Source organism: Cydia splendana, chromosome 23, assembly GCF_910591565.1.
Source record: "Cydia splendana chromosome 23, ilCydSple1.2, whole genome shotgun sequence".
NCBI lineage: Eukaryota > Metazoa > Arthropoda > Insecta > Lepidoptera > Tortricidae > Cydia > Cydia splendana.
The window spans coordinates 3,426,592-3,453,736 of NC_085982.1; the positions used below are offsets into that span (position 1 = coordinate 3,426,592).

General features: G+C 39.6%; 2 protein-coding genes across 4 annotated transcripts in view; both read right to left on the reverse strand.

The window, feature by feature from the left end:
- LOC134801812 (transmembrane channel-like protein 7) overlaps positions 1–27,145 on the reverse strand; it is a 187,556-nt gene that overhangs the window by 4,871 nt on the left and 155,540 nt on the right. The window lies entirely within an intron of this gene.
- LOC134801798 (ribosomal protein S6 kinase alpha-5-like) overlaps positions 1–27,145 on the reverse strand; it is a 130,040-nt gene that overhangs the window by 3,985 nt on the left and 98,910 nt on the right. For both annotated transcript variants that reach the window (XM_063774399.1, XM_063774400.1), the window contains exons 7-18: positions 9,168–9,340; positions 8,386–8,467; positions 7,152–7,314; positions 6,692–6,804; positions 6,229–6,348; positions 5,564–5,668; positions 4,783–4,950; positions 4,295–4,413; positions 3,666–3,765; positions 2,804–2,906; positions 1,953–2,095; positions 819–1,040 (exon numbers count right to left, since the gene is read on the reverse strand). In XM_063774399.1, the coding sequence (XP_063630469.1) occupies positions 819–1,040; positions 1,953–2,095; positions 2,804–2,906; positions 3,666–3,765; positions 4,295–4,413; positions 4,783–4,950; positions 5,564–5,668; positions 6,229–6,348; positions 6,692–6,804; positions 7,152–7,314; positions 8,386–8,467; positions 9,168–9,340 (1,611 nt within the window). The remainder of the gene's footprint in view (positions 1–818; positions 1,041–1,952; positions 2,096–2,803; positions 2,907–3,665; positions 3,766–4,294; positions 4,414–4,782; positions 4,951–5,563; positions 5,669–6,228; positions 6,349–6,691; positions 6,805–7,151; positions 7,315–8,385; positions 8,468–9,167; positions 9,341–27,145) is intronic.

Sequence of the window (27,145 nt, forward strand, 5' to 3'; positions counted from 1 at the left end):
AAAAATTGTGTAGTGTCCCTAGACGAATTCCATAAAAGGCATTATTATTACAGAACTATGAATATACAGAAATACACGAAGGAAAAACAACGCGACGACCGGTCTAGCCTAGTGGGTAGCTGGGTAGTGACCCTGCCTATGAAGCCGGTGGTCCTGGGTTATTAATTTGTGTAATGAACACAGATATTTGTTCCTGAGTCATGGCTGTCTTCTATGTATATAAGTATGTATTTATCTATATAAGTATGTATATCGTCGTCTAGTACCCATAGTACAAGCTTTGCTGATTTGGGGCTAGGTCGATCTGTGTAAGCATGTCCCCAAATATTTATTATTTATTTACTTATTAATTATTGACCTCTTCCGACACAGAAGTATCCAAAGTGTTGGCTTTGATCAGCTCCACATCATTCTCTATGGAGTTGTTGTCTCTGCTCTTGATAGTGTTGATGGTGTGCATTAACTATTGACTATACTGAAAATAACTGAACCTACCTCGTCAGTATCCTCATTATTGCCTTCCTCCACCACAGGCGTATCCAAAGTGTTGGCTTTGATCAGCTCCACATCGTTCTCTATGGAGTTGTTGTCTCTGCTCTTGATAGTGTTGATGGTGTGCATTAACTATTGACTCTATTCTCAAAATAACTGAACCTACCTCGTCAGTATCCTCATTATTGCCCTCCTCCACCACGGGCGTATCCAAGTGTTGGCTTTGATCAGCTCCACATCATTCTCTATGGAGTTGTTGTCTCTGCTCTTGATAGTGTTGATGGTGTGCATTAACTATTGACTATACTGAAAATAACTGAACCTACCTCGTCAGTATCCTCATTATTGGCTTCCTCCACCACGGGCGTATCCAAAGTGTTGGCTTTGATCAACTCCACGTCATTCTCTATGGAGTTGTTGTCTCTGCTCTTGATAGTGTTGATGGTGTGCATCAACTCGGACTCGGGAGCGTCGCTGGCGGCCGTCTCGGAGGATGTTCGTTGCTTGTTCTTGCTTCGGCGTTTGTAGAGCTCGGCTTTGGTCATGTCCTGGGAAATATTATAAGTTAGTGAAACAAATGGTGAAGAATATATTGATATTATTTTAAACGGACGGGAGCGATTAAACGTACGACTTGTGTCGATCTAATTTTCAAGGATATTCGACTTATTAATACGTGATTAACCCGTCTAACAAAGCTGAGATATATCTTATTCAATAGATCTTCTTATCTACTTGATTTCATTATATGGAATTAAGTCGAATTCCATTGCAGAAATGAAATATGTATGTTTAGGAGAAAATAATGCAAGCCGCTAGGCCCATCCGTTTAATTAAAAAAAAAATCAAAATTATTTATTTCATGTGATTTAAGTACACACATAGCAATACACAACAATAAACAATAAACTTACAAGAATTACACATAAGCACAACATATACACATTAAAATGGACACAAGATAATTAATATACAGTGACCTAACTCCCAAGTCCCAGCCGCTTTTTGGAGCAGGTTTCGTACAAAGTTGGGCGATTACTATTATTATTCAGAGCCCACTGTGTCCCACTACTGGGCAAAGGCCTCCCCCTCTTTTTCCACTCGTCTATTTAGTGCTGTATCTGGCCAGTCTCTCAAAAAGGAGTGCAAGTTATCGCGCCATCGCCGACGAGGTCTAGCGGCTCCTCGGTTAGAATCTTAAAGCTTTGGTGATGCTATGTTGGATAGGTATGTTAACCTCGACGCCAAACGCGACGACCTGAAAGCACGCCAGCCTGCTTCCATTCACTACCACGATGTGGCCGGTGTTCTCACGTGCCCGCAATGTGCCCGGTTCACCTCACAGATCGGCCACGTCAGCCATATTCGGGCGCACGAGCGCCGAGCTAACTAGGAGGCGAAGTGGTCGCCATGGTCGAAACCGGCCGGAAGGATCATGTTTGATAGGGTGTAGTACTCACGGCTAGCTTGAAGCTGCTCTGGTCGTCGTGCACGCCGAGCGCGGCCAGGACATCCTCAGGCGAGGGCCGGCGGTGCGGGTCGCGAGTCAGTAGTGACGCCACGAGGCGCTTGCTGTCGCTCGATACGGCCTCCCATATTGAACCTGAAATTAACTCATTGTTCATACTTTTCATACTTTACAAGCTTAAAATCTAAATAAATGTCATATACGAAGGAAAACATGGCCAAGGCCTTAGGTATCCAGGGCTGGAGTCGAACCAGCGTCCTCTATTTACGTGCCTCTGCTTAGATGCCTAGATGCTTATTTCGGTTTATAATTTAAATAGTGGTGTGTCTAATTGAATTAACAGAAATTAAAATAAATTATATTTTTATAGAAAGTGATTTAAATTGTTCTTGAAGAATTTCAAGCTTAAATAGTGACCATAGTGAGATTAGTGAGCTAAAATCACAAACCTTAGGGTGATATACCACCTGTCCAATGTGCATTGCGTCTCACTCTCTCATTAAGCAAGATGTGCGATGCAAATACACATTGGATCAGTATATTAGAAAGATGGAATGCTATCCATTAACCATATGAGCAATGCCTGTGACTGTAGCACGTTTAAGGCGTGTGCACACCGGCTTGCGTGTGCGTGACGTGTACGTGCGCGTGCGCTAAAATGTTGGAGCCGCGCACGGACACGTCACGCAAGCGGTGTGCCGTCTCTCATAAAGATCTGTATACTACAACGCCGCACGCACACGTGCACGTCACGCACACGCAGCCGGTGTGCACAGGCCTGTAAACATGGCCAAGTTTATTTCAACGAACATCAGAATCTTGTACTGAATGTAGAATACTGACCGTCCATGGAGAAGCTGCCTTGTCGGATGCGGTCCATGTACGAGGTGATGGGTTCCTTCTTGGAGGCCGGTTGGAAAGGCGCCTTGCCGCACAACATGCAGTACTGTAAAATAATCGTACATAATCATCACGACATGAAACATAACCACTGTATTCTAGAATAGCAGTCGGCAACCTTTTAGCAGCCAAGGGCCAGATAGAGGTTAACCAAGTTGACGCGGGCCGCACTTTTGTTAATGTGTGTAACTTTATCAGACATAGTTGATTGACAATATTACATACAAAATAGCCAGGGGGCTCGAGGGCCGCTAGTTGCCGACCACTGTTCTAGAAAATAAATCATTTGTATTTTGTATTTGAGACTATTTTATTTATTCCTTGAGTACCATGGGCGGATTGTCTTGTCTGAAATGACAATTAAAATTTAAGCTTTCTAGGTAACCAACCTTTTTTTGACTAGTAAATTTAGACTTCTGGGAGTTTAAATTGAATTACACTGGTCTCCAGATAAATAAAATCTGGTGCAATGTACATACTACCCCGGCCACACACTAAACGGGTGGCATAGTAAGTAGAGGGGAGGAGGCAGAGACGTATTGTGGCCACGTTAGTCGTCATGCCCACCGCTCCCTATTTTGTCGGTTTTTGGCCCGAATCAAAGGACCGCAATATGGAATATGGAGCGTCGCGCGCAGAGATTGGCCAGAGCGGGCAACACTGCGGCAGCGCGAGGAGCAGAGCCAGGAGCACGGTGTGGCCGTAGTATATGACGAGGAGCAGAGCCAGGAGCACGGTGTGGCCGTAGTATATGACGAGGAGCAGAGCCAGGAGCATAGTGTGGCCGTAGTATATGTATACTCACGAAGATGACCCCGAGGCTCCACATGTCGCAGCTGGCGCTGTAGCCCGGCGCCGCGCCCGAGCGCGCGCGCGCCACCACCTCCGGCGCCGCGTACGGCAGGCTGCGGGGGGGACCGGCATCAATACATATTATACCACTACTTCACACACATCCACCTAGCTAGTCCCACAGCAAGCTGAAGTGTAAGGCCCGAGTGGACGCTCGAGTTGGGCGTGCAGCGAGGCGGGGCGTGCGGCGTGCATGTTAAACAAATGCATACGTATAGGAGCGGCCTTCGTGCCCGCTGCTCGAATCACTTGTGAGCCCGACGCCACGCTGAACGCTTCGCCGAACGTTCCGCTTCGAGCGTCCACTCGGGCCTTACACTAATATATAAGGCCGCGGACTGGAAGCACGAGCGGGGCGGGGAGCGGCGCGGCAAACGACGCCGCAAGCCCCCGCCGCTGTCGTTCAAAACAGATTCATACTATTTAATCGCGCCGCGTGCGTCCAGTCCGCGACCTAACACGCAAACAAATATCTGTGATACCTATACACAAAAATAAATACCAGAATTTGAATCCTGCTTCGTAGGCAGAGTCCCTACCGACTAGGCTAGGAGGCCGTTCATAATGTAGATGAATAATCACCTGAAACACGGCGTCATCATGCGCGAGCGCTCCTCGCACTCGGGCGTGCGCCGCGCGAACCCGAAGTCCACCACCTTCACCTTGGCCTCGTGCAGCCGACACGTCGTCAGCATTATATTCTGGAAAGATTAACAAATTTGTTAATATACATATACATTTTAACGTTTTCCCAATAACTCCCTTTAGTAAAATGGTCGACAAACTGCAACTGACGAGCCGCAAGCGGCTCTTTAGCTCTTCAAGGCCCCCAAAATTGTAAACTTGGAAAACTTTGACCACTATGCCCTCCAGTGGCGGAGGCTGGATTCGGGCCGGCATCTTCACCTATCACGGCTATCGCCTTGAACCTCTAGAGTCTAGGCTACCCCGCCACGGCGGTATCCATCCCAATTTCTCGACTATATGCCATCTTGGGCAGCTAAAAGCTGTTCTGGTCCGACATAAATATAACAAAATCGTCCTGTATGTAGGTACAGTATATTAGTCACCTCTGGTTTAAGGTCGCGGTGCACAGCCCGCCGCCGCTGCATGTGTCTGACTGCGCACGCTAGCTGCGCTAACAGTCGTCGCGCCACTCGCTCGCCAATGCCGCTCGGCCCGATATGAGCGAGCAGTTCACCGCCTGTCGCTAGCTCTGTCACTATGTACGTGAACGCCTGTGGTAAACAATTTTCCAGTTATTTTTATCAATATACTGATATTTTATTTAATAACTCTTTCGGTCGTATTCCAACTCGCTCCGACTTATTAAAATTAGCAGTAGAGAGAGCCTGTTATCTCTAGAAGATCAGACCAAAAACTAGTTTTAGGCATAAGTATATGGGTTGAACACTGAATGATTGATTCTTTACTGGCACATTTTAAAATATAAATATGGATTTTCCAATGTCACCAATAAGAGAAAAGTCACAAATCCTGACTCGTAACCCCTCGCTTTCCACGAATGTGATATCGGATCAGAAATAGTTATTTCAATCTTCAAGGTATTTTTTTAGCAATTTCGGGGTTCTACCCGAGAGCCTTATCAAGTTATCACAGTGACGATTTGCAGGAGAATCGAAAGCGACGCGAGCACAAATAGCCAGTGTGAGAAGGCTCTTACGAGTTGAGGGATTAATTCTTGTGTCGTATGTCACATCTATTTATTTATGATACAATAGTAACATAGTCTAGCCGTAGTCGGTCTTTCTGTATTGTTTTTATTGAGGTGTGCAATAAAGAGTAGGTATTTATTTGTATTGAATTGTATAGTAAACAGGGTAAACTTACCGAATCCTGTACGACTTCGTGAAGTGTTATGATGTAGGGGCAGTCTTGGCATGCTTTTAGTAGTTCGATTTCTTGTTTGATGTCTTTCTTCTGAGTTGAGATTATCTGAAACCAAAACAATTGTCAAATTAGAACTAAAAAAAACTAGAGTTAGGCTACAGCTATGGTTAATTTAATATAAAATAAAATGTGTAAAAATATATTCCTTAATGTCAATACCCAGGGAGGAAATTGAGGACTTCTTTTCTACGTTCGTCGGTTATCTATTTTTCAAAAGATGTGTCCCGCTGAGTTTCTCGCCGGTCTCATATTGGGATACCCTCCTCCAATTTAGGAGGGATCTAAGTTTTCTCTAGGCAGAGGTGTAGGGTCGGAGCCGGTGTAGCTTTATTTGACGTTCATTAGCGCATTGTAATATGCCTACTTGAAAAATAAACTATATGTATCTTTATGGAGAAGCGGTCGTCGACTATCGTCTTAACCCTTTACCAGGCTAAGGGATACATATTTCCCACATACGGCACTTCAAACATGTGTTCTATATTCGATGTTAAGACTGACATTCGATTGTCATTTTTGAAATGTCAGCCTGGTAAAGGGTTAAATGAATCTGTAAGAAACATGTTTCAAAGGTCTTGTCTTCTACAAAAGTAAGCGATAGTTACCTTGACAGCATATTCTTTCCCGCTGTCACGATGTATACATTTCCGGCAGACGGAATAGGTCCCGTCGCCCAACAGCGGCGTGCTTAGGTCCACGGCGTATTTTTGGAAGAATGGAGAGTCCTGCAACAATTTTTACTCATTATTATTTACTAAAACGGTATTTCAACGTTCAACTGGTCCTGACCAGTGTAAAGTGACGTATTACACGGGAAATCGTATTAAGTGCGATTCTAGAAAAAAAAGATTCCAGAATATTTCCGCTTCGAATCCTGGCAGGGTCGCCATGTGATGTTGGGCGTTAATGAGACAACGGAGTACGGCTTCATTCTGGATAATATATCATATAGCACTCGTATTTATAAGGCTACGCTAAAAGAGTGTGAGTGTGACAGTGCACACACACAGGAGACACATTGAGAAGGTTCTAATATACATACTAGTAAGGAATAATGACATTAATTACCTTGGCAACCCATCCTTTGAGTTTGTCGTGCTTCTGTCCCGTAGCCTGCATCCATATCTGGTCTGATATCACGTTTTCAGAGAATAGGATGCTTGGGGCCACGTAGGAATATCCTGGAAGAAAAGTACCGGTTAAAATAAAAAACAAAGTATGTGTAAGACACGTCTTCAGTAAATACCTACTAGTACCTATCTAAAACACCCAACACGCTCAGATCAACGTGTCACGATGTTCAAATTGTGGTCACTGGTAATCGGCGAAGTTGCGCGTGTTTCGTGTCGGACACGGTGTAACTGCTAGGTCTGGGGCCCGTTTCTCAAAAGCTTGTAACTTGTAATACAAGCGGATGCCACTTTTTGACAGCTTTTGTTAGAAAGGGACTTCCATTCCACTTGTATTAAGAGTTACAAGCTTTTGAGAAACGGGGCCCTGCTAGCCTCGCTACTGATGGGACACTCACCGAGGAAGAGCTTGTCGCTGTGCTTGGGCGCCTGCGCGGGCGAGTCGGTGGGCGGCATGCGCGTGAACTCGTCGGCGAAGTTGCGCGTGTCCGCGGCGTGCTCCAGCGCCGGCACGAACGGCGCGGTGATCTCGCGGCGCGCCACGGCGTCCCAGTCGAGGTTCTACAGTTCAATAAACAGACATGTTAGTGGGCTTTCCTATATCGACATTCAAAACTGTATAAAAAACCGCATATTCATTTTAAATATACATACAGACAATTCATTTATTGAAATTTATTGAAACATTAAGCAAATAAATATAAATATTGTATAAAAACTGATAAACTAAAAGTAACTAAATTATAGAAGTATCATAATTTAGTTACTAAAAATAAAACATCCCTAAACCTGAACTACAATAAAAAATCACCCCTCGGCAAGGTGCCGTAGACGCTGGCAGCATTACCTCGCTGAATTGCAATGCTAATGCGCTTTGCGAGGAAGCTGCCAGCCCTACGGCCCCAGTCACATCCATCAGCCTCTTTGATAAGGCTCCGAAAATTTTCGCCGCCACCCCACCGGCCGAGTTTTTCCACACCAAAAGGGGTAAAACTATATTCTTGGCCGATACGGCTGTACTTTAACCCTTTTTCATTTATTTATTCACGAGAACGGTTTACACAAATTACGGTTTTGTCACGTTTCCTACATAATTCCTATCTCGTCCAATTCTATGTACGAGTAAACAGCATGTAGGGGATATACCTACTTATATCGCCATTGACAATATTACTAAACTCGAACGTTCACTGCGGCACTGGGCCAAAAGGATCGATGCGAAGCATGCTTAACTACGAGTTGCACAATTGCCGCAGCGAGCGTATCATACATTTCAATTTTATTCCAAGCTTTGGAAACTAAATTCAAGATATTGTCTAATAAAATTTATATTGTTATATCGCACATCCATCTGCCTAGTCATGAGATAGGTAAGAGAGAGCTGTCAAAGTGACAGCCATAGATAAACTATTTATAGGAGTACGTTCATAAACGTCACTCTGCTACAACAGCCACCCCACTCTAGTCTTTTGAGCGTCGGGGTCTAGTCAGCGCTATGGAAAATGGCGTCGCTGCGCAGTTGCGTCAACGTTGCGTCTAGCAGCAGCCATAGAGTTTACTAGACGCCGACACTCGGAAGACGCTAATGTGGAGTGGCCCTTGTGGACACTGACCTGATAACAAATATCTAACCTGGAAAAATGGATGCCTCTTCAGTTCGTCGGCATCGCTGTCTCCGCCTCCGAGACGCCGCCGCGGGTCTTTCACTAACAATCTGAAATTATATACGAATGTTTAGACACGAGTAGTGAGTAGCTCGGAAAGTGAGGTAGGTCAACTTAATATGTCCTATCCTCAATATATCCAGAGGGAACCAGCTGCGCCAGATGCGGAAATTTTTCTCATCATTCGCTTGCCCTCAGTGGCGGATTTGCAGTGTTGGCCGCACTAGGCCCCATGCCCTGTAGTAACAACTAGCCCCGCCCTTTTCTCAGCACCCATCATGTAGAATGTAGACTGCGGTCCCTATATCTGGCCGCCTTATGGGGCCTTAGGGAAAATCCGCCACTGCTTGTCCTTATCTTATTCACTTGGGGTCGGCGCAGCATGTCTTTTTCTTCCATACACATCTCTATCGCCCGTCATCTCATCATTCACTTGTGTTTTATTCCTATCATCTCTCACACAGTCCATCCACCTTTTCCTCGGTTTCCCTGTTCGATTAATTCCTATGAAGGAGGAATAGGCTTACAGCGAAGGGGTGCCGTATGAGGAGTATGTAAATCAGACCACCTGTTTAATAAAGTCCTGGACTTCGGGACATCGGGACTGACTTCCGTAGGCACGGGGTAGCTACACCGCACTATGCGCTTGGTAATCTCATGATGAGCATTCTTCTCTCCTTTTACAGCGATAGGAAGCCGTGTGAGGAGTACGCAGGTGCAACCAACGACAAATCTAATATCAAGACTTACTTTTTAATAAAGTCCTGGACTTCGGGACTGACTTCCGTAGGCACGGGGTAGCTACACCGCACTATGCGTTTGGTGATCTCCTGTTGTGTATTCTTCTCGCCTTCCACTGTGAACGGTGAAGCCCCCGTGAGGAGCTCGTAGGTGAGAACGCCGACCGACCACCAGTCTACCGCCTGTGGACAAAAGATACTAGGTTTAATATGGTGTTTCAAGTCTTTCAAGTCCTAAGAAGTCCTAAAGTACTGAGCTATAACGTTGGATATACGGTCTGAGATGTTGGTCATTTCAACCTAATTTAAATGGAGCAGTGAATATTTTCCTACAAGATTATTATAATCTTGTAGGAAATTTATTATTGTCTATAATAGACCAATGATAGTGATTTAAAAGGTCAGGTCGTTGGGTACCAGTTCACCTTTACAAAAAATATATCATAATAATTACATAAATTTTATTAGACGTATTTTTGATGGCAATAGGATCCTGATTTCCGGGCCTGTACACTTTTTTTTTATTGTGATGAACTACTATCACAGGAAAATTACGTCGATCAATGACGATGGTAAATATCTAAGCATAAGTTATCTAATGTGATATGTAGGTGCCCTGAATCGACGTCAGATCAGCCTACATAAATGCGACCTACTTTACTTATGGCGATAATATAAATATAAATATAATATAGGCAGAAGCAAAGTATTCTAAGAATATTCAAAATAATCTGCACGCGCTCATACTTTCTCAAATATGTAACTCAAAGTGTAAAAACTTCGACAAAATTATAGCGGGCTATCTGTTGAGTTCAAATTTATCGAATGTGTACAGAAAACCAATGAAATCGGTTGATCCATTTTGGACATAGGTAATTGAGAACATTTACATGCACAAACACACTCAAACAAATATTTCCCCTATCCATTAATGCCGTATCGAGACTGAGGAAAAAGTAGTGTCCAACCGAAACCAGGTTTTTTTAGCCGAAACCGTTCGTTTTTACTCTTGTCAGCCGAAACCGAACCTTCGGTCGGATACTAGTAAAAAACGTTGTAAAGATCATTTTGGAGAGTTCATCCGCTTAGCTACCTTTACTATATACTACTGTATTATAAAATAACGGATATGAACACGGATGGATTTAGCACCTTTTTGCAAGCAATACGCTCCATTTGTTTAGTAGGGCATGGTTCAAACGAGTCAGCTGATCGATCCAATCATGGCCGCTTTTACTAATTATGTATAGCATGAGAATGAGGTTTTCTGGACCCTCTCATAAGCCCTTTGGACGCTAAAAACGCCTAAAACCGTTGACACCAAGCTGTGTGGAAATCATTTCAATTACTATAAAATAAATGTAGTGTTTTGTGATAATATACCTATGTGTTAGTTAAGTTTTTGTAGTGTAAACGTCATGATTTAATAATGTAATCTGTATTATGAAATAAATAAATCTAATCTAATCTATTGAAAGTTCTAATTTAGCATGATTAGTTAATTATTAATTTCAGAGAATAGTAGATATCGTAGGTATATGAATAGCTACTTCCGCCATTCGTGCATAAATTATAACCTTATTGGCATTATTGGCAATATAATATCGGGTGGAACAGAACGAAGGACTTTTACGCAAACTGGGAATTGTTTAGGCTACGTACTTTATTTTTCACTTATTAATCACGTTAATATTTCTAACCGTTTTTGAGATACAGTTTGTTTAACATTAGTGCGATAATCTGTATGTTTCAACCCTAGCAAGTAGATCCTATTGAATAACATGACATATGCCAATTTAAAATGTACAAATAACTTTGTAGGGTTGTCACTGATGTAAAAAAAAACATTTTAATTATTTTGTTTTACTTTTAAATCCAGCTTAACGATTATAATAACTCGATTGTAGATCACTTAGATAACCCTATCCTTTCAGCTCAGTCTCTCGAAATGTTCCACCCTGTATAATCAATCGCACAATAATATCTACTGTCACGATCTATTGTCTATAAAAAGCCAAGAGACCAAGGTAAGCGCTACATAGCTTAATACACTTATGATCAATGTGATATCGTTCCAAACATAAGCCCAACATAATAAAATAAACATTAGTTGGCGTTAAAGAAGCTATTTCCTTACAAATAATGTCGTTTTTCTACAAGCCGATGATAGCCGAGTGGAGCCGACTACGGCCGAACGATTGGCTTCCGTGGCCGGACAGCACAGTACTGATATTAATCAGTGCATTGATTGCAAATACTATTTTATGATATAGTAGGCAAACGAGCAATAGATCACCTGATGGTACCCGATTACCGTCGCTCATGGACACCATTGCTTTTAAGATGGGAGTACGCTCTTTTCTTGAAGGTCATATCGGTCCGGAAATACCGCAGGCGTCTCGTAAAATAAATAAGTAAAGTACCATAATGGTAATCCTCATAACCAACCTTCCTTCCCGTATCCGGCAATGGCGACTCCATAAACCGTTCTTGTCCGGATTATGAAAGGCTCTAATTTGGCCCGCAAAACCAAATTTTTTATAAGGTGCGTATCTCGATGCACAGAGGAGTTTTCCAGTCGGTGTGTTGGAGGGCTTAGGTCGCGGATATGTCGTTTATTATATATAAGTGAGTGTAGATACTGTTTACGTATACTGTGATAGAACCTTGGCGACCGATATTGTTCTACGGTGTATCAACGCTGTGTAATGAAAGAGTTGGAGCCGATTATAGGTTTGTTTATCAGAGGCAACCTTTGCAGTACATATTACAAATAGAAAGTAACACAGTGCACAGGGAACTGATCAATTCTTATGTCAAATAAAAGGTCGAAACTCATTTATTACATAATAAGTGTTATAAAATGAATATAAAACTAAAATTAACTACAATTAAGATAACTAAAGCTAAAAAAATAAAAATACCTATCAAAAATTTTGCGCCCTTGGTAGGGTGCCCATAACGCAGGCAGCGTTCCCGCGCTAGATTGCTATGGCCAATTTTTGCGCGAGAAAGCTGCTTGCGCGAGGGTCACCTGTGGCCTCCCTTAGGCGTTTGCTGAGCGCCTTGTGGAGCCCCCGAGCCCCCCTCCCCCTACCCCACGGACCTAATGTCTCGACGCCAAAGGCTACAAATTCGTAGTGTGCGCCGAGACAACTATGTATATGGGGCCATTATGGCCATTATCTATGAAATGGACCATATTATCGATGGCGCTTACGCCGTGCATAGCGTCGCGCGTCATTTTTTATATCGGAGCATCTAATAATGGCGTAAGTGCCATCGACAATAAGATCCCTTTTCATAGATAACGTCACATATTTATTTGCCTTGAAGCGTTCTCGTCAAATAAATGTTTTGTTTTTTCGTCAGTATTCGATAAAATTTGGCGAATAGATAATTTCTTATTCTAATAAGCGCAATGTCACCGTATGTTCTAGAAAATCTTCCACTGAGTTACGAAAACGTACCATAGATAACTCAATTTATTCAAACTTATCCCTCACAAATTATGTGAAACATCCTCCCTGGATGTACAGTCACCTGTCAATAATATGTTACTCTACGAAGGCCGCAAAAATACGTGACACGTTCCACAAATAAGATCGTATTTTTGCGGTCTTCGTTGTGTAACATATTTGTTTAGTTTTTAATACCATTATCAGTATTATCACCTCATTCATTCCCACCTCTTTGTATATATTATGTCGTTTGGGGAAAAGCAAGAAAAAAAAACAGAAGAAGAAATCTGTCATTGAGAAAATGTGCGGACAATTTTTCACGTTTCACGAAATTTATTATTTTTGAAGAACTGCGGAGTTCGTTGTTGCCTATTGCGGAAGGATATTGCGGATACCCGCACCACGGTACTGGGGGTGAGTGTAGGGACCATTATTTGGATGGTGTTTAGCAAAAATTAGTCATCCCACATCCATTTTGCAATAAAATGTCAACTTTAAGCGTCCATTTTTTGAGTTGACATCTTATTGATAAATGAATGTGGGTTGACACATTCTTAACATCATCCATTTATCTGTTGTTATATTTTATGTTTTTACATCTTTCATAAGAAACGGATGTTCCTTTGCCATTTGAGGCCATTGAACCAGCGCAGCGTTTAGACATAGGTCGAAATCCACGCCGAACCGGCTGGAAGGTCTAATTTACAATATTATTGCAGGCGACTGTACAATTGGGTAAACCAAGTACCTAAGATAAACACTCATGATCATCTTTTTACCTTCCGCGAGTTTCAACTAGCAAATACATTATCTTCATTACAGGCTTATCAACAAATTTCTTGTATCACCACGGTCAACCTCTGTCAAACTAAACTGAATCTTATATCAACCCCTTTAAGTCTAGTTTACATGAAAAGTCACACTAGAATCGAACCTTGAACGTGGCAGGAGCGAGGCCGAAACCACACGCGGAAGGTTACAGTACGGTAATCGTTTAACTCGTTTCAGAGAAAAATGGACTTTAATAAGTTTAGAATAAACTTTAAAATTTAGCAGCTGTAACTAAAGTATTGACATGGGGAAGCAATTTGCACTTTGAAGCCTTGTAATAAGGTGCGAATTTGATTAGCAACGCTCAGTAGGTCAATTACAGTGGAAACTGGATAAGTGGAACCTGGGTTAGTGGAAAACCTCTTTAAGTGGACCCAAGTTCTCGGTTCCAGTCCCTTGGCAACGAATTACCTCTATAAGTGGAATTTTGGGACCTCTATAAGCGAAATCCATTTTTTCGAAAATTTCTTATTTCTACCTCTGTAACTGGAAGCAGCCGTCCCCGAAACCTCTATGAGTGGAATAGCTCGGCGTTATAAAATTTGTATTTTTAATAAACCGTCACAAGGAGGGTAGTTTGTTTCGTTAACATTATGGTTCGTGTTTTAACTACGTATTTTGTATGAGATCACACATCGTTCAGTTTTTTTGCATTAAAGTACAATCGGTACATTGATTTATTTAACCATACTGGTTTCTCTTGCATAAATAAATATTAGGAGTGATTTTGTTTTTGTAATTTTGAAAATTGTATACGAGTAGGTACTGTGGATTATTTACAGTATTGCTTTTTTTAAAGTCAGGATTACATACCTATTTTTGTTAATACATACATATCTACATACATATTTAATAAAAGATGCTTATTTAAGTCTTGATCATACCATACGTGACCTCTATAAGCGACATTACTAGCATCCACAACCTCTGTTAGCGAGAGCCTCTGTAAGTGAGAAAACGTTTTATTTGAACCTGGTTAAGTGGAAAACTGGATAAATGGAAAACCTGGATAAGCGGAACTAAACAGCCGGTCCCTTGCGATTCCACTTATCCAGTTTCCACTGTATAACGTTTTTTGCGAATCGCATGGCAACTAATCTTACAATGTACGAATTGCTTCATTGAATAGGTTGCTATGTCAATAGGTCGATAATGATTTTGAACTTTATAAATACAACAACAAGGTTGCAATTCGGTTGAGGATGCGTGTAACTGTATATTTAATCGGAGGAGATAAGTGAAGACTAGAAAGAATCGGAAAGATGTTCTATTAAATTTTTTAAATTCGCTATATTGAGGCCTAAAGTTTGAGCGTTAGATAAAAGAATATGTCAGTTACGCCAATCTGCTTTTTATATGCAAAAAATTTGACATAACGGAAATGTGCCAGTCAGTTAATCAACGAGTCAGATATTATTTTCACTACTGGTTTCTAAACTATAATGAGCTATTGAATATCTAGAAGATCTCAAATTTCTTTAGACTTAGACCAAGAAAAGTCTGCAGCGATTTTGATAGCCCCCGCAGTGCAAGTGTTATTTACACGTCATAATTTCATAGAAGTTAGACGTTTAAAATGACACTTGCACTGCGTGGGCTATCAAAATCGCTGCAGACTTTTCTCGGTCTGACTCTACAAGGGACAAGAAATCAATTAAGATCATAAATATAAATATTTGAACTTGGCGTATATAAAATGTCTTGACCATGCGGTCGGCAAACTGTGGCTCTTCTTAGCTTCAAGGGGCTCTTTGGAGGTACGATTGTAGCTCTCCCCACTGGCTCGGCCAACCAAAGAATTCGTAGACCACTGAAAATAATATTAGCGGCTCTTTGATATTACTAATGCTTGATTTCTACTGCGGTTGGGTCTTCTTCAAGTTTATTTTATTTATTTATTGATCAAATAAGTAACACAGCATTACAGTATTAAACCAAGGCACTGTGAAACTACAAAATAAAAGAAAATACAAAGAGAAACAATAAGTACAAATTATGAATGAAATTAATTAACATTACATTTGGGCGACGACGTATTAGCGTTGTCTGACTTGGCGTAAGTTATACCGACCTCTGGTAAGACTGTAGGATTAATAGCAAGCACTTTTTGAGGCTAAATTGCAGTACAAAACAAAATAACAAGTACGAATCACGAATGTACAGAAACTATGGAGATTTTCTAAAAATTGGGAGTCATTCGTAACATAAGATTACATTAATAGAGCATACATTTGATATTCAACCAGTTACTATGTTGATGCAACATACTGGCAACATACACTTGGTATGTATGTGCAATAAGACTAAAACAAGTCATACAATCATACATGTGCGGGCTTCTTGCACGTGTGGGCATTGTTCTCTAAGAAATGACTTGTTTGTTCTTTTGTTTTGATTATCTGAAAACATGGCGGTGTGCCGAATTTTAGATCTTTTGTAAAATCGAATTGATTGATTTTAAGATGTAAATCAGAAACAATAAAAATGTAGTAAATACTGTATATGACAATCCTTTGAAATCGTTTTATTCTGATCGCTATGAGTAATCAGCACTCAGCATCGACATAATACGTGTCATTGTCCGACAAAATTATAATGATTACTATTTCTCAGAGTAACATGTTTGGCGTGACATATTAATTGCTAAGTTAGGTAAGCATTATAGAACAATCTAGACCGCTAAACAATAGGTATAAAGTTAGCAGAACAAAGCCTAATTATTATGTATTGTAACCGGGTTAGCGATAACCGAACGCGTTGACACCAAAACGTTTATTTGCCTTATTGCTTTATTACAGTTATAGGAAAAACTGTTATCATACTTTCCGAGAATATGGCCAATATTGATAAATCTCCGAAGGTTACGAATAGGTTAGAGCCACACCACACTAGCGTCTCCCGAGCGTCGGCGTCTTGTCAACTCTATGGTAGCTGTTCAACGCAACGTTGGCGCAACTGCGCAACGACGCCATTTTCCATAGCGCTGACTACACGTCGACGCTCTAAAGACGCTAGTGTGGGGTGGCCCTTAGAGAGTCTATTACAATACAATATAATAACTATTTTATTGCAAAGCTCAAACAACAACAAAAAATACAGACAATATAGACAATTTCTTTAAGAGGTTTCTTTATTATGCACACTATAAAGGCTGGCGTCCACTAGACTCGCCGAGGCGAATCGAATCGCAATAATTCGCCTCCTATATTTTCTATGCAACTGCGTCCATTGACGAAGAGCCGCGGCGCGCCGATTCTTGTGTAAAAATATAGGAGGCGAATTATTGCGATTCGATTCGATTCGCCTCGGCGAGTCTAGTGGACGCCAGCCTTAACATCTGAAATCGTTTTAGTGTTGTGCCTGTTGTCGAATCTCGTAAGGCCCTCCCTACAAAATTCTCCTAATTTTAACCCAAACCAACCCGAACCTTATCGTATAAGTAAATTGGGAAGCAAAATTTCGTTTGTTTGCGAAAGCAAACGAAATTCTACTTTATTTAGTTTACAAAAAGTTTTAATTAGACTGAAACGAAGTGTTACATTAGAAGCACATTGGATCTTACGAGGATAAATAAATAAAATTGCAACTATAATTGTGCACTTAGGCACTAATTACAACGTTTTTTCAAAGTCAAAACGTTTTTCATCCTTGTAGGCCTAGGCAAAATAGAATCGCCAGTTAGAAACACCTAATAGGTAAGTACGTGATTTAATACACAGCAAAGTAATGTAAAGCATGTAAAGTAATGCACATGTAACTTGATTTGTACTCACAAGTTACAACTTACAACGCACGACGCAATGATCGTAAACCGAGAAATGCATGGCATGTCGCAGTTGACGACCGAGCTCCATCATCGAATAGCGAATTTGATATAGTTTATGTTTTATGTTATAATATAACGTCATTTCGTACGCAAATCATTAATAGTGAATCATGTGGGTGAATTCTACGTCATATCAGTTCTAAATGCTTTAAAAAAATTACTGATATACAGATAATCGTGGTCAAAACGCTCTATGCGTCCCGGAACGTAAGAGAGGCCGCGGATGCCCATTGCTGACATGGTGGGCCAGCATGACCAAACTGACAAATAAATTGAATTTCGCCGACCCGACAACCCAAGACAGGCAATTTTGGCGCCTAAAAATTAGGAGACCCCACCTAAAGTGGGATGGAGCAAAGAAAAAGAAGAAGACTGATATACAGATAACATGACGCTTGCAATGGAATGCTTCGACAAAATCATATGCGTGAAAGCAAAGCTAAAATACTCGTTTAGATTAGTCATGATGCTGGTCCAATATGTCTTATAGCGGATCGCCTTTTGAGTTATTATGTTTTCCAAAGCGGCAAAATGTCGAGAAACCGTGATTATATATCCGGTTTTGTGATCTGATAAAACACCAGTATATCAAATAGTAAGTATTTTGTGTAAGTACATGTTAAGCTAACGTTGACCATATTAAAGGACGGAGCAATTAGATTTATACATTATACATAATAATATTTATAATCATTATATTATACATATCGTCGGTCTAGTACCCACAACACAAGCTTTATTGAGCTTACTGTGGGGCTATTTTTATTTTTGAAACAGGAAGGGTACGATGATGATGTCAATTCAATACAATTTTGCGACATTAGGCATTTTTAGATATCGTACCATTCCAGTTTGAAAAATACTATAAGTAGGTCAATTTGTGTAATATTGCCACATAATATATATTTATTTATTAAGTTGGCTGACATTGGCCCAATGTAAGCCACATAATATATATTTATTTATTAAGTTGGCTGACATTGGCCCAATGTAAGCCACATAATATATATTTATTTATTAAGTTGGCTGACATTGGCCCAATGTTAGCCACATAATATATATTTATTTATTAAGTTGGCTGACATTGGCCCAATGTAAATAGTTGTCTTTAGAAATAACGAGCTTCCTTAAGCTTTTGCAGAATCGAGAGTTAAAATTATCAATTACTGTCACAATTTGACAATCCGGCACAAATGAATCAGGGCTTGCACAATGCCCAAACACGACCACATCCTTCGAGACAAAGCCGGTGAAAGTAAACAGGGCATAGACAAATCTGAGACAAGCAACTAGATCATAACTCACGACGTCTGCAGGTTTCAGGGCTGACAATCAACTAGGAAGAATTCTAATGTAAGCCAAGACAAACTGAGAAAATATCTTGTCTTAATCCAGCTTGTCTCTTATATACAGTGTATTGTTTTCACAGTTGATGACTTCACATGCAGCTTAATTAATAAGGATATAGGTACTGCTTCAATGCAATCAAGGTGACTATACATGACACAAGCTACAGAACTCTATCAAACTTAGAACACTGGCTTGATTCGATTCTCTTATGCCTTCGCCCCTTAAGGTATCAATATCAAGTCAATTCATACGCCGCTATCGGAAAAGATGTTCTCACGAGCGAAGGGCGCCAGCATCGCCGAATCCGATTCATAACATACGGATCATATTTATGATTTTCACTAGTTTTTTTTACTTAGTCTCCACTACCGAAAGGTTGTCTAGAAGAGACCGCTATTTAGCGATAAGACCGCCTGTTGTCTACCATATTTTAATTTACATGTTTAATTTGTCTGTAATGTTTCATGAATAATTGGAGCGCAATAAAGAATATTTGTAATCTGTATTGTATTTTATACAACGAATAAAAACAAGCTTCCGATATGGCACCGAGGTCGCCTAAATAGCGAAATCGTGTTAATTACTTCTCGTGGGCAACCCTGCGAATCTATGAAGCAATGCGGCTCGGTAGCCCATTTCCATTGTCTTATGCAACGGCTAAGCGGGGCGACAAATAGGACGGCGCATCGACACACAAACCTGGCGGCTTAGCACGGTCGCGTTTTTATCCCTTGTCACCATGCCTGTCAAGTTCTAACAAGTATGTAAGTGCGAAAGGGACGCGCATAGTGATAGTCGATAAAAATGGAACCGTGCTGAGCCCGCTGGATCCGGCATTCGATTTACAAAGATAGGTAAGTCGGTCGGATGATTTGTAATGCGTAAAACCGGATCCCTTTGTTTGACATAATTATTGAAAGTCATAATGTAATGAATGTCAGATTATCATTAGTCATAGTCATAATTCTGAAACCGTTAACTTTTCAGGATTTTCGCAAGGTTATCGTATAGATAGGTTAGGTTTGTTTTATGGCAATCCTGAAAAGTTACGCGTTTCTGAGAAAAACCAAATTATGACTAACGAAAATTCGGACAAACAATACATTATGACTTAAAACTTTATGGGAAACAATAGAGACCCGCGTAAAACGGACAAATCGATCAATCTGGAGTTTTAAACCCTTATGGCGTTATAAACGCGTTACTGGCCTGAATTAGCTATGAATCGTTTGTCTTTATTTAAGTTTTTAAGTCATCTGTCACTAGCGACCCGCCCCGGCTTCGGACGTGTTAACAAAATATCTATTGATAGGTGAAAACCGCATGAAAATCCGTTCAGTAGTTTTCGAGTTTATCGCGAACAAACACACAAACAGACTGACGCGGCGGGGTCTTCGTTTTATGTGATTTTGACTTAAAATGTATTTGTAAGAAAGGGATAAAACATAATTTAACTAAATCAGGCCCGTAAAGTTTTATGAATAAGGGGGTTACTATCTTACTATATGGGCGGCGACCTTGGTAATTTCCGACTGTGTAGTAAGTCGTTGGCGACCAAATTGTAATGCACCCGACCAAGGTGACATTACTGAGTCAGTCAGTCTGTCACCTATTGTAAGAAAGTTGTACCTATAACCAGTTAATTTCTAATGTCACCGCATAGGCGGGCAGTGGCCTTGTACTATTAGCATTTAATTATTTCAATCATTTACGTAACGAGATTTAACTAATTAGCTAATGGCTTTTGCAGCTAAATATATCAATAGAGGCTCGTGTGGATTGATAGATTGGGTTATAAATGTTATAAGACAGAATAAGAAAATCAATAAGTAAACATCATGTAAGTTTAAGTATAAACACTTTATATCTTATTGAACTGGTATACTAGTATAATATACATATTAATATATATAATCAAAATATGAGCTCTACTTGTTAGGGATTTCTTTGGGTCAGATCCATTCTGCATGTCTAATAGGATACATAACAAAAATCAGAGACCATAGATAATAATCAGAACTATCAGAACCCAGAGACATTCTAATTCTTAATTTAAGCTCTGTGTGGGATGGCTCTTACGGCCTGAGAAAATGGAAAATTGCCTCAGTTGTTATGTGTATGTACCTATCATCCACAGGTTTGAAACATGTTTGAGAGCAGAAACAAATAAAAGAAGGGAAAGACATAGAAAAGGGAATTAAGAGTAGTTTCCTTTTATACACCATCTTTTCTACAAACTTTTTCAAAGGTCATGTTGGATCGTATTACAACAACAACAACATACTTTATTAAATTTACTGATTCACACAATTGACCTTCAAATACTTGTATGTATTTAGATCTTATCACAATGGCATAAAGTCTACTGGTCAGCAAAATTATTAGGAAGAAAACTGCGAGCCCACGTAGCCGGTACTACCATTCTTAAATTGATCTATTGTGTACTCTATGTCTTCGCAATAAGATTGACGAATGATCAGTCGATGTGGACGTTGGTAGAGCTCGAGAAAATCCGGAAGACGCCACTTATATCCAGTGGCTAGGTTACGCAATAACTCTTCAATTTAGTTGTTTGTGTCATTAGTCAAAATTGCGGTGACAAATCAGGGCCGACTTATAAACTATTGTTTATTACTATTACGAGCCCATATTGTCCCAATTCTGGTCAACTTTACTGGCCCACCTGCGATAGAGTTAAAAAAAAAGGTTCTGGCTTTGCCAGCTATATCAGAGCTCACGCTCGCATAAGCCAGGGTCTCCGTTGGCGATTTCAGCATGGATAACTATGCATACATATATTCCCCAATGCTGGGCATAGGCCTGCGTCCTATTCTTCCACGTATCCCACATGTGTCCCACCAGTCTCTGAAGTCAAACTCAAGGCGTCAAGCTCGTCCCTCTATCTCCGACGAGGTCTACCCTGACGCCTTACAATTTGTGGGAAATTAATGGCCCTAAAGTTATTAGGTACTCAGACACGCTAGACTCTAGATAATGCGATCTAGACCTGTTCAAGGCAAGGCAAGATTAGGTTCAATTGCTGGTTAGCTTGTAATAAATAATAAAAAGGTAATCGATTCTTCATTGAATTAATAAACTCAAGAGCAATAAAAACGTGGCACGCTTTATGAAGATCCTTTACAGTCAAGGAATTTAATTAAATTACCATTTCGTGCCTTGTTGAATCAATATGAAAGCCGCTAGAAATCTCTTATTGTCACTTGACAAGGTACAAAATGGTACAGAAATCAAATTGCTTGGACCATGTTGTATTGATCGTCATCGTAAGTGCAAAACCATTTCATTTTCATGAATTAATTTAAGTTCAAGGATAAGACTAAATTCAGTTCTGGTTTTAGTAAAAAGGTTTGAAAAGAATGTGTCCTTAAGGGCCCTTGGCCCGTATATTTTAGTTATCAGTTAGCGTTAGTGCGTCTTACGAGTATTATCTATCTAATCTAATATATAATCTATCAACATACGTAAGAATACAATGATACAACAACCTCATCAATTCATCACTGTCACACTTAAATACTAACTAAAAAATACTAATACATTTCTAGTACATGCATTTAGTATGTAACGTAACTACTCGTACCACGTCACTGTCAAAAGTATTAATTTATGACCCATTTCGTATCTTGTCAGTTGTCACAGTGACAATCAATATGAATGATAAGGTACAAAATGGGTCATATTAAAACTTTCGACTGTACCTATTACGTAATACAAGATTCGGTGAAACTAAAAACATTTTTCTGACCATTCTGTTTATTTCAGAAATTAGGTATCATATTGAAATTTGATCCTAACAAAAAATAGTGGCCCGGCCAACGAAAGAAAAGTCTTCTAGAAATCGATTTTCGCTCATGTCGTCTCGGATATGGATGAATATGGTATCGACGCATTCAGTGTAATGCCCTGAATACAAATAATATATATATATAATAATAAAGTGGTGGGGGTAGTTGATGTGACGTCATAAAAGTCGGCAGTACAAACTTTTTTTTAATTTTCTTTTAAACATACCATGTGGGGTACCCAACGAAAGGGCTTTGTGAGTAGATTACAAATATATAACATACTATAATATTAACAATACTTGGTTTAACGAATTATTAGAAAACGTTAAAAAATTTCACAATCCACAGTTGACTTCTAACTGCTCTAAATTGAAAATGGCTGAATGGATTCGTCCAAAATACATACCAAGTGACTGTGAATATCTTCTATATAATGTTAAAAAATAATTAACCAGATATATCAAAAAATAAGAAAAGTACATCAAGTTGAAAAAAGTATAATTTTCTGTTACATTAAACTGTAACTATTATTAAAACAAACAAAAGACCCGACAGTTTGACATATATTTTTGAAATGGTATTTTTACTAGCTTTCATTTGGTACCCATATTGCTATAGTAAGGAAAAAAACAACCCCCCCCCCCCATTTTTATATTAGCGGGCGCCATTTTCAAAATGTATGTAGCCTATGTCACTACCACAATTCTGACGAATTCAACCACACCTCATATGTCAAAAATGGCGCCGGCTAAATAAAAAAAATGGAGTGGGGGTATTGTGTTTTTTTTCTTACTATAGCAATATGGGTACCAAATGAAAGCTAGTGAAAAGACCATTTCAAAAATATATGTAAACAGTCGGGTTTTTTGTTTGTTATAATAATAGTTGCAGTTTAATGTAACAGATAATTATACTTTTTCAACTTGATGTACATTTCTTATTTATTGATATATCTGGTTAATTATTTTTTAACATTATATAGAGAATATTCACAGTGATTTGGTATGTATTGAAATTATTGCCTGCCTGAAATTACGGCGCGCTAAAATAGGATTTATAAATATCACAAAAAATATCAAAAACCCTTTTGTAAAAGTTTCATATTTTCCCACCGAGTAACGCAGCACACACTGTACGTAAATGATGCGCCGTACGTCCGTATCACGCATAGGTTACCGTTTGATTGATGGTACAGTAAATTTGCCTGTATTGTTTTGTTTATTTCCTCGCGAATGCGTTCCAACGCCGCGTGCTTTGTTATTGTTTACGCTGTTTTCAGGCAATTGATAGTCGGTCAGTTTATCATCATGAGAGTAAAGTCGCATTTTGTTGATTCTTATTAAGTGGAACAACCGAAAAGATGTTTGTTTGCTAAGATGCAAGTTTACAAAAGAGACCACTAGCATCGAAATGACTTAATAGACTATGGGCTTCCCAATATTCGTTGCGCTCCCTTGCAGTAAGTCGCACTAGACAGACCATCATGGCCGCCTTCGTCACATGCCTTCATTACCTTCTATCTGCTTTATCAACACTTACAGCATTCCTAAAATAACGCCTAGAGATTGTTCTACGTCCAAGAGACAAGTGTAAAAAAATTCTAAATGTCGTAATTTACCAAGTTTTTTCTAAGGTGTCGAATCGTCCTTTTAAGTTTGACACTTGTGTTAGGAGGTATTCGCTCTTTCATACCTCCTCTTTCATACAAGAGTAGGACTACAATCGGAAAAAGCCTTAGGACGACAGTGGAACAATTTTCCAATGCGGTTACCAAATAATTTGCGCTTTAAGTTACAAATACTCTGAATCCCCTAAAACGTCCTTGACAAAGTCACATGTGTACCTAAACAGAGGCCACGAGAGACTGTCACGTATCAGTGCAACGTGCACTCACGTGCCAGCGATCACGTGACGAGGGACACGAAACAATGTGGACAAGTTGGGTAAATTGAATTAGGTCACAAACTCACAACCATGATAATTATTTGCAGTTCCTAAGGATATACGACTCATATGATATTCGAAGATATGAGCTTTGGAATGTATGACGAATGACGACTGAGAAAAGGTAAATAATAGTGATGTCCCCTTGGTCTTCACTAATATTTATGATAATACAGGGGAAATTATCTAGACCACTAGGTAGTGTAAAATGTACATACATTTTAACTTTGTTAACGCATGCACAGTTAAAGTCTGGTTTTAGTGTTATTTTCAGAAACGAATGAGAAGATTTTTAGGCTTAAAAACCTTCTTACGTTCCCAATATACTAAAATTGATGACCCGAATTATTTAGCTGATAATGATTCTTCGCTACATGAAGCTATATTAGATCAGGGCCAAACAATTTTTTGGTGACACGCAATGGTCAATTAAAAAGGCTAATCTTCAGAAGGGATTAATTTAAGACGCTGGCATGATGAATAATGTATATGAAGAAATGACAAAATCAAAGTTAGAAAAAATACAGATTCAATTTCTATCAATAGCATTAAGGTAAGAGAGAGAGTACTTGTCAAAGGATCCGCGCTGGCAATCGAATGGCAGTAGACGATCTCCTGCATGAAGACGATCAATTGAAAAATTCTGGCTCAACTGGTACTTGCTAGAAAGACTTGGAACTAGCCACTCGAGAGACTTTAATGCGGGATAACAAGAACACATCGTCAAGGTAAAAGATATACATGAAGCGTATCTCAGTTTACATAATTTTTGTCACCACCAACACTCGTTAACTGACTATCGGTGAACCATATGTCTTTGCATTAAGGTTAACTAAATTACATCAGACGACCGATTGATAAGATGGAATACGCTAGAACCAGAGGGTCTACCGCGAACACCGAAGTTACGAGCATTTTTCTCTGTCACTCTAATTACGCCTTAATTGGAGTAAAAGAGCGATTTGCTTCGGTGTTCAGATTAGCCAACCATATCGATAGCGCTCGTCCTTGTCTACGCGGAAGACGGCGGTTACAACCTATTACATCCAGACTGAATTGCACGCGATGTCGGAGCGTGTGTAAGATGAGCATCCTTTTTTGTGCGACCTTAAGGTTTTATTTGCATTTATTATCGATAATCATACGTTTTCTTGCACATTAGATGTAATGACACATACAATGTTACATGCAAAAAATATGTTTCTAAGTCTCTTCAGATTTGCACACTGCGTCTTATGAGATTACTTCTCGTAATAAGACCCAGAGCACTCCAAATGCAACTTGTATGGGAACTGTACGCTTAAATGCGTTGTTCCCATGGCCCCAATTACCTAGGCCATTTTGACAGTAAGAAAATCGATTTATAGTGTGGTCTTGACTTCTCGATTTTGTCATTAATGTCATTATGTCTAACTAAGTAAATCAAGTACCTATACGAGCGGTATATTTCGCTGTTTTAGATGTTTTCATCAGAAGTTGCGGAAACTGTAGGATTTGAATATGATTTTAAACAATGGAGCCAAATATATAAGAGAAGCCTTAGCTGAATATCTTGAGTAAGCAAACTAAAATGAAAAGGTTATAGAACTATTACAAGAGTTAACACCCTTATTAGAAATAAAGCCTTTGTACCCATGTATAATGATTTAATGATATAATGAAATGCTCAATGCCTGTATAGAGTAGGGTATAAGGCTTGATATGTCAGGAACATTCCGCATACGCATAACATGTTACGTAAGAGAAGCCATGAAAATATGTTTTGTTTAGTTTATATAATTGTTTATGCTTATAGCTAATGTTAACATAAGTAACATATACTTAAACAAACAGAACCCTGCTGAATATAGACATTATTTAAATTTTTGGATAGAAGGATGAACAGGTATGAGTCAAAAAATGTTTCTAGGATGTTCCGTGAGCTTTATGAATAAATATTATGAGACAATTTTACACAAATCTACCTAGGCCCACAGTAAGTTCAATAAGGCTTGTGTTGTGGGTATTAGACGACGAAATATATAATATATAATTAGTATCTAATACATACTTATATTCATAGATAACATCCATAACTCAGGAACAAATATTTATGGTACACACTAATAAATGCCCTTACCAGGTTTCGAACCCAAATATTCATATTTTTACAGTACGTAATGGTGCTACTTTACCGCCCTAGTGCGGTAATTAGCACAATACGTGCCTATGTCAAAAAATTAAAGGGCCATATGTACTGTAAAACGTTGTACAATACACGTGCGAAAAGGTAATTCGCAACTCGTGTCGATTTGAAACACTCCCCTCGATCGTGTCTTAATTTATCGCCACTCATTGCGAATTGTTACTTTTTGCACTAGTATTGTAATGTACTATGAAACATAACATTACGGGTAGGTAAGGTACATTGTCAATAAGTAGCCTCCTACGCGTTACACGTGGCTATATAAAACCATAGCTCGGCTCGGCTGTCCTATAATTAGAACATCAATAACGCAAAGATTGCCTTTTGCTACGTTCCTCGACACGAGGCCTTTTAATAGACCGCATATAGTGGTTAGGTTATTTCGGGTTTCGTTAATTGATAACCAAGGGATTTCTTGTGAATCTATTACATTTGCTGCTTTAGTTAGATAAATTATTCGTCAAAAATCTATAATTATTTTATTTCTATGAGACTGTGTGTGTTTCAAGGCTATATCGATGCTAAGCGCGCTCGACCATTGACTACGTACTTGTTGAAATACGTTTCAGGTCTACAGCGTAGCGC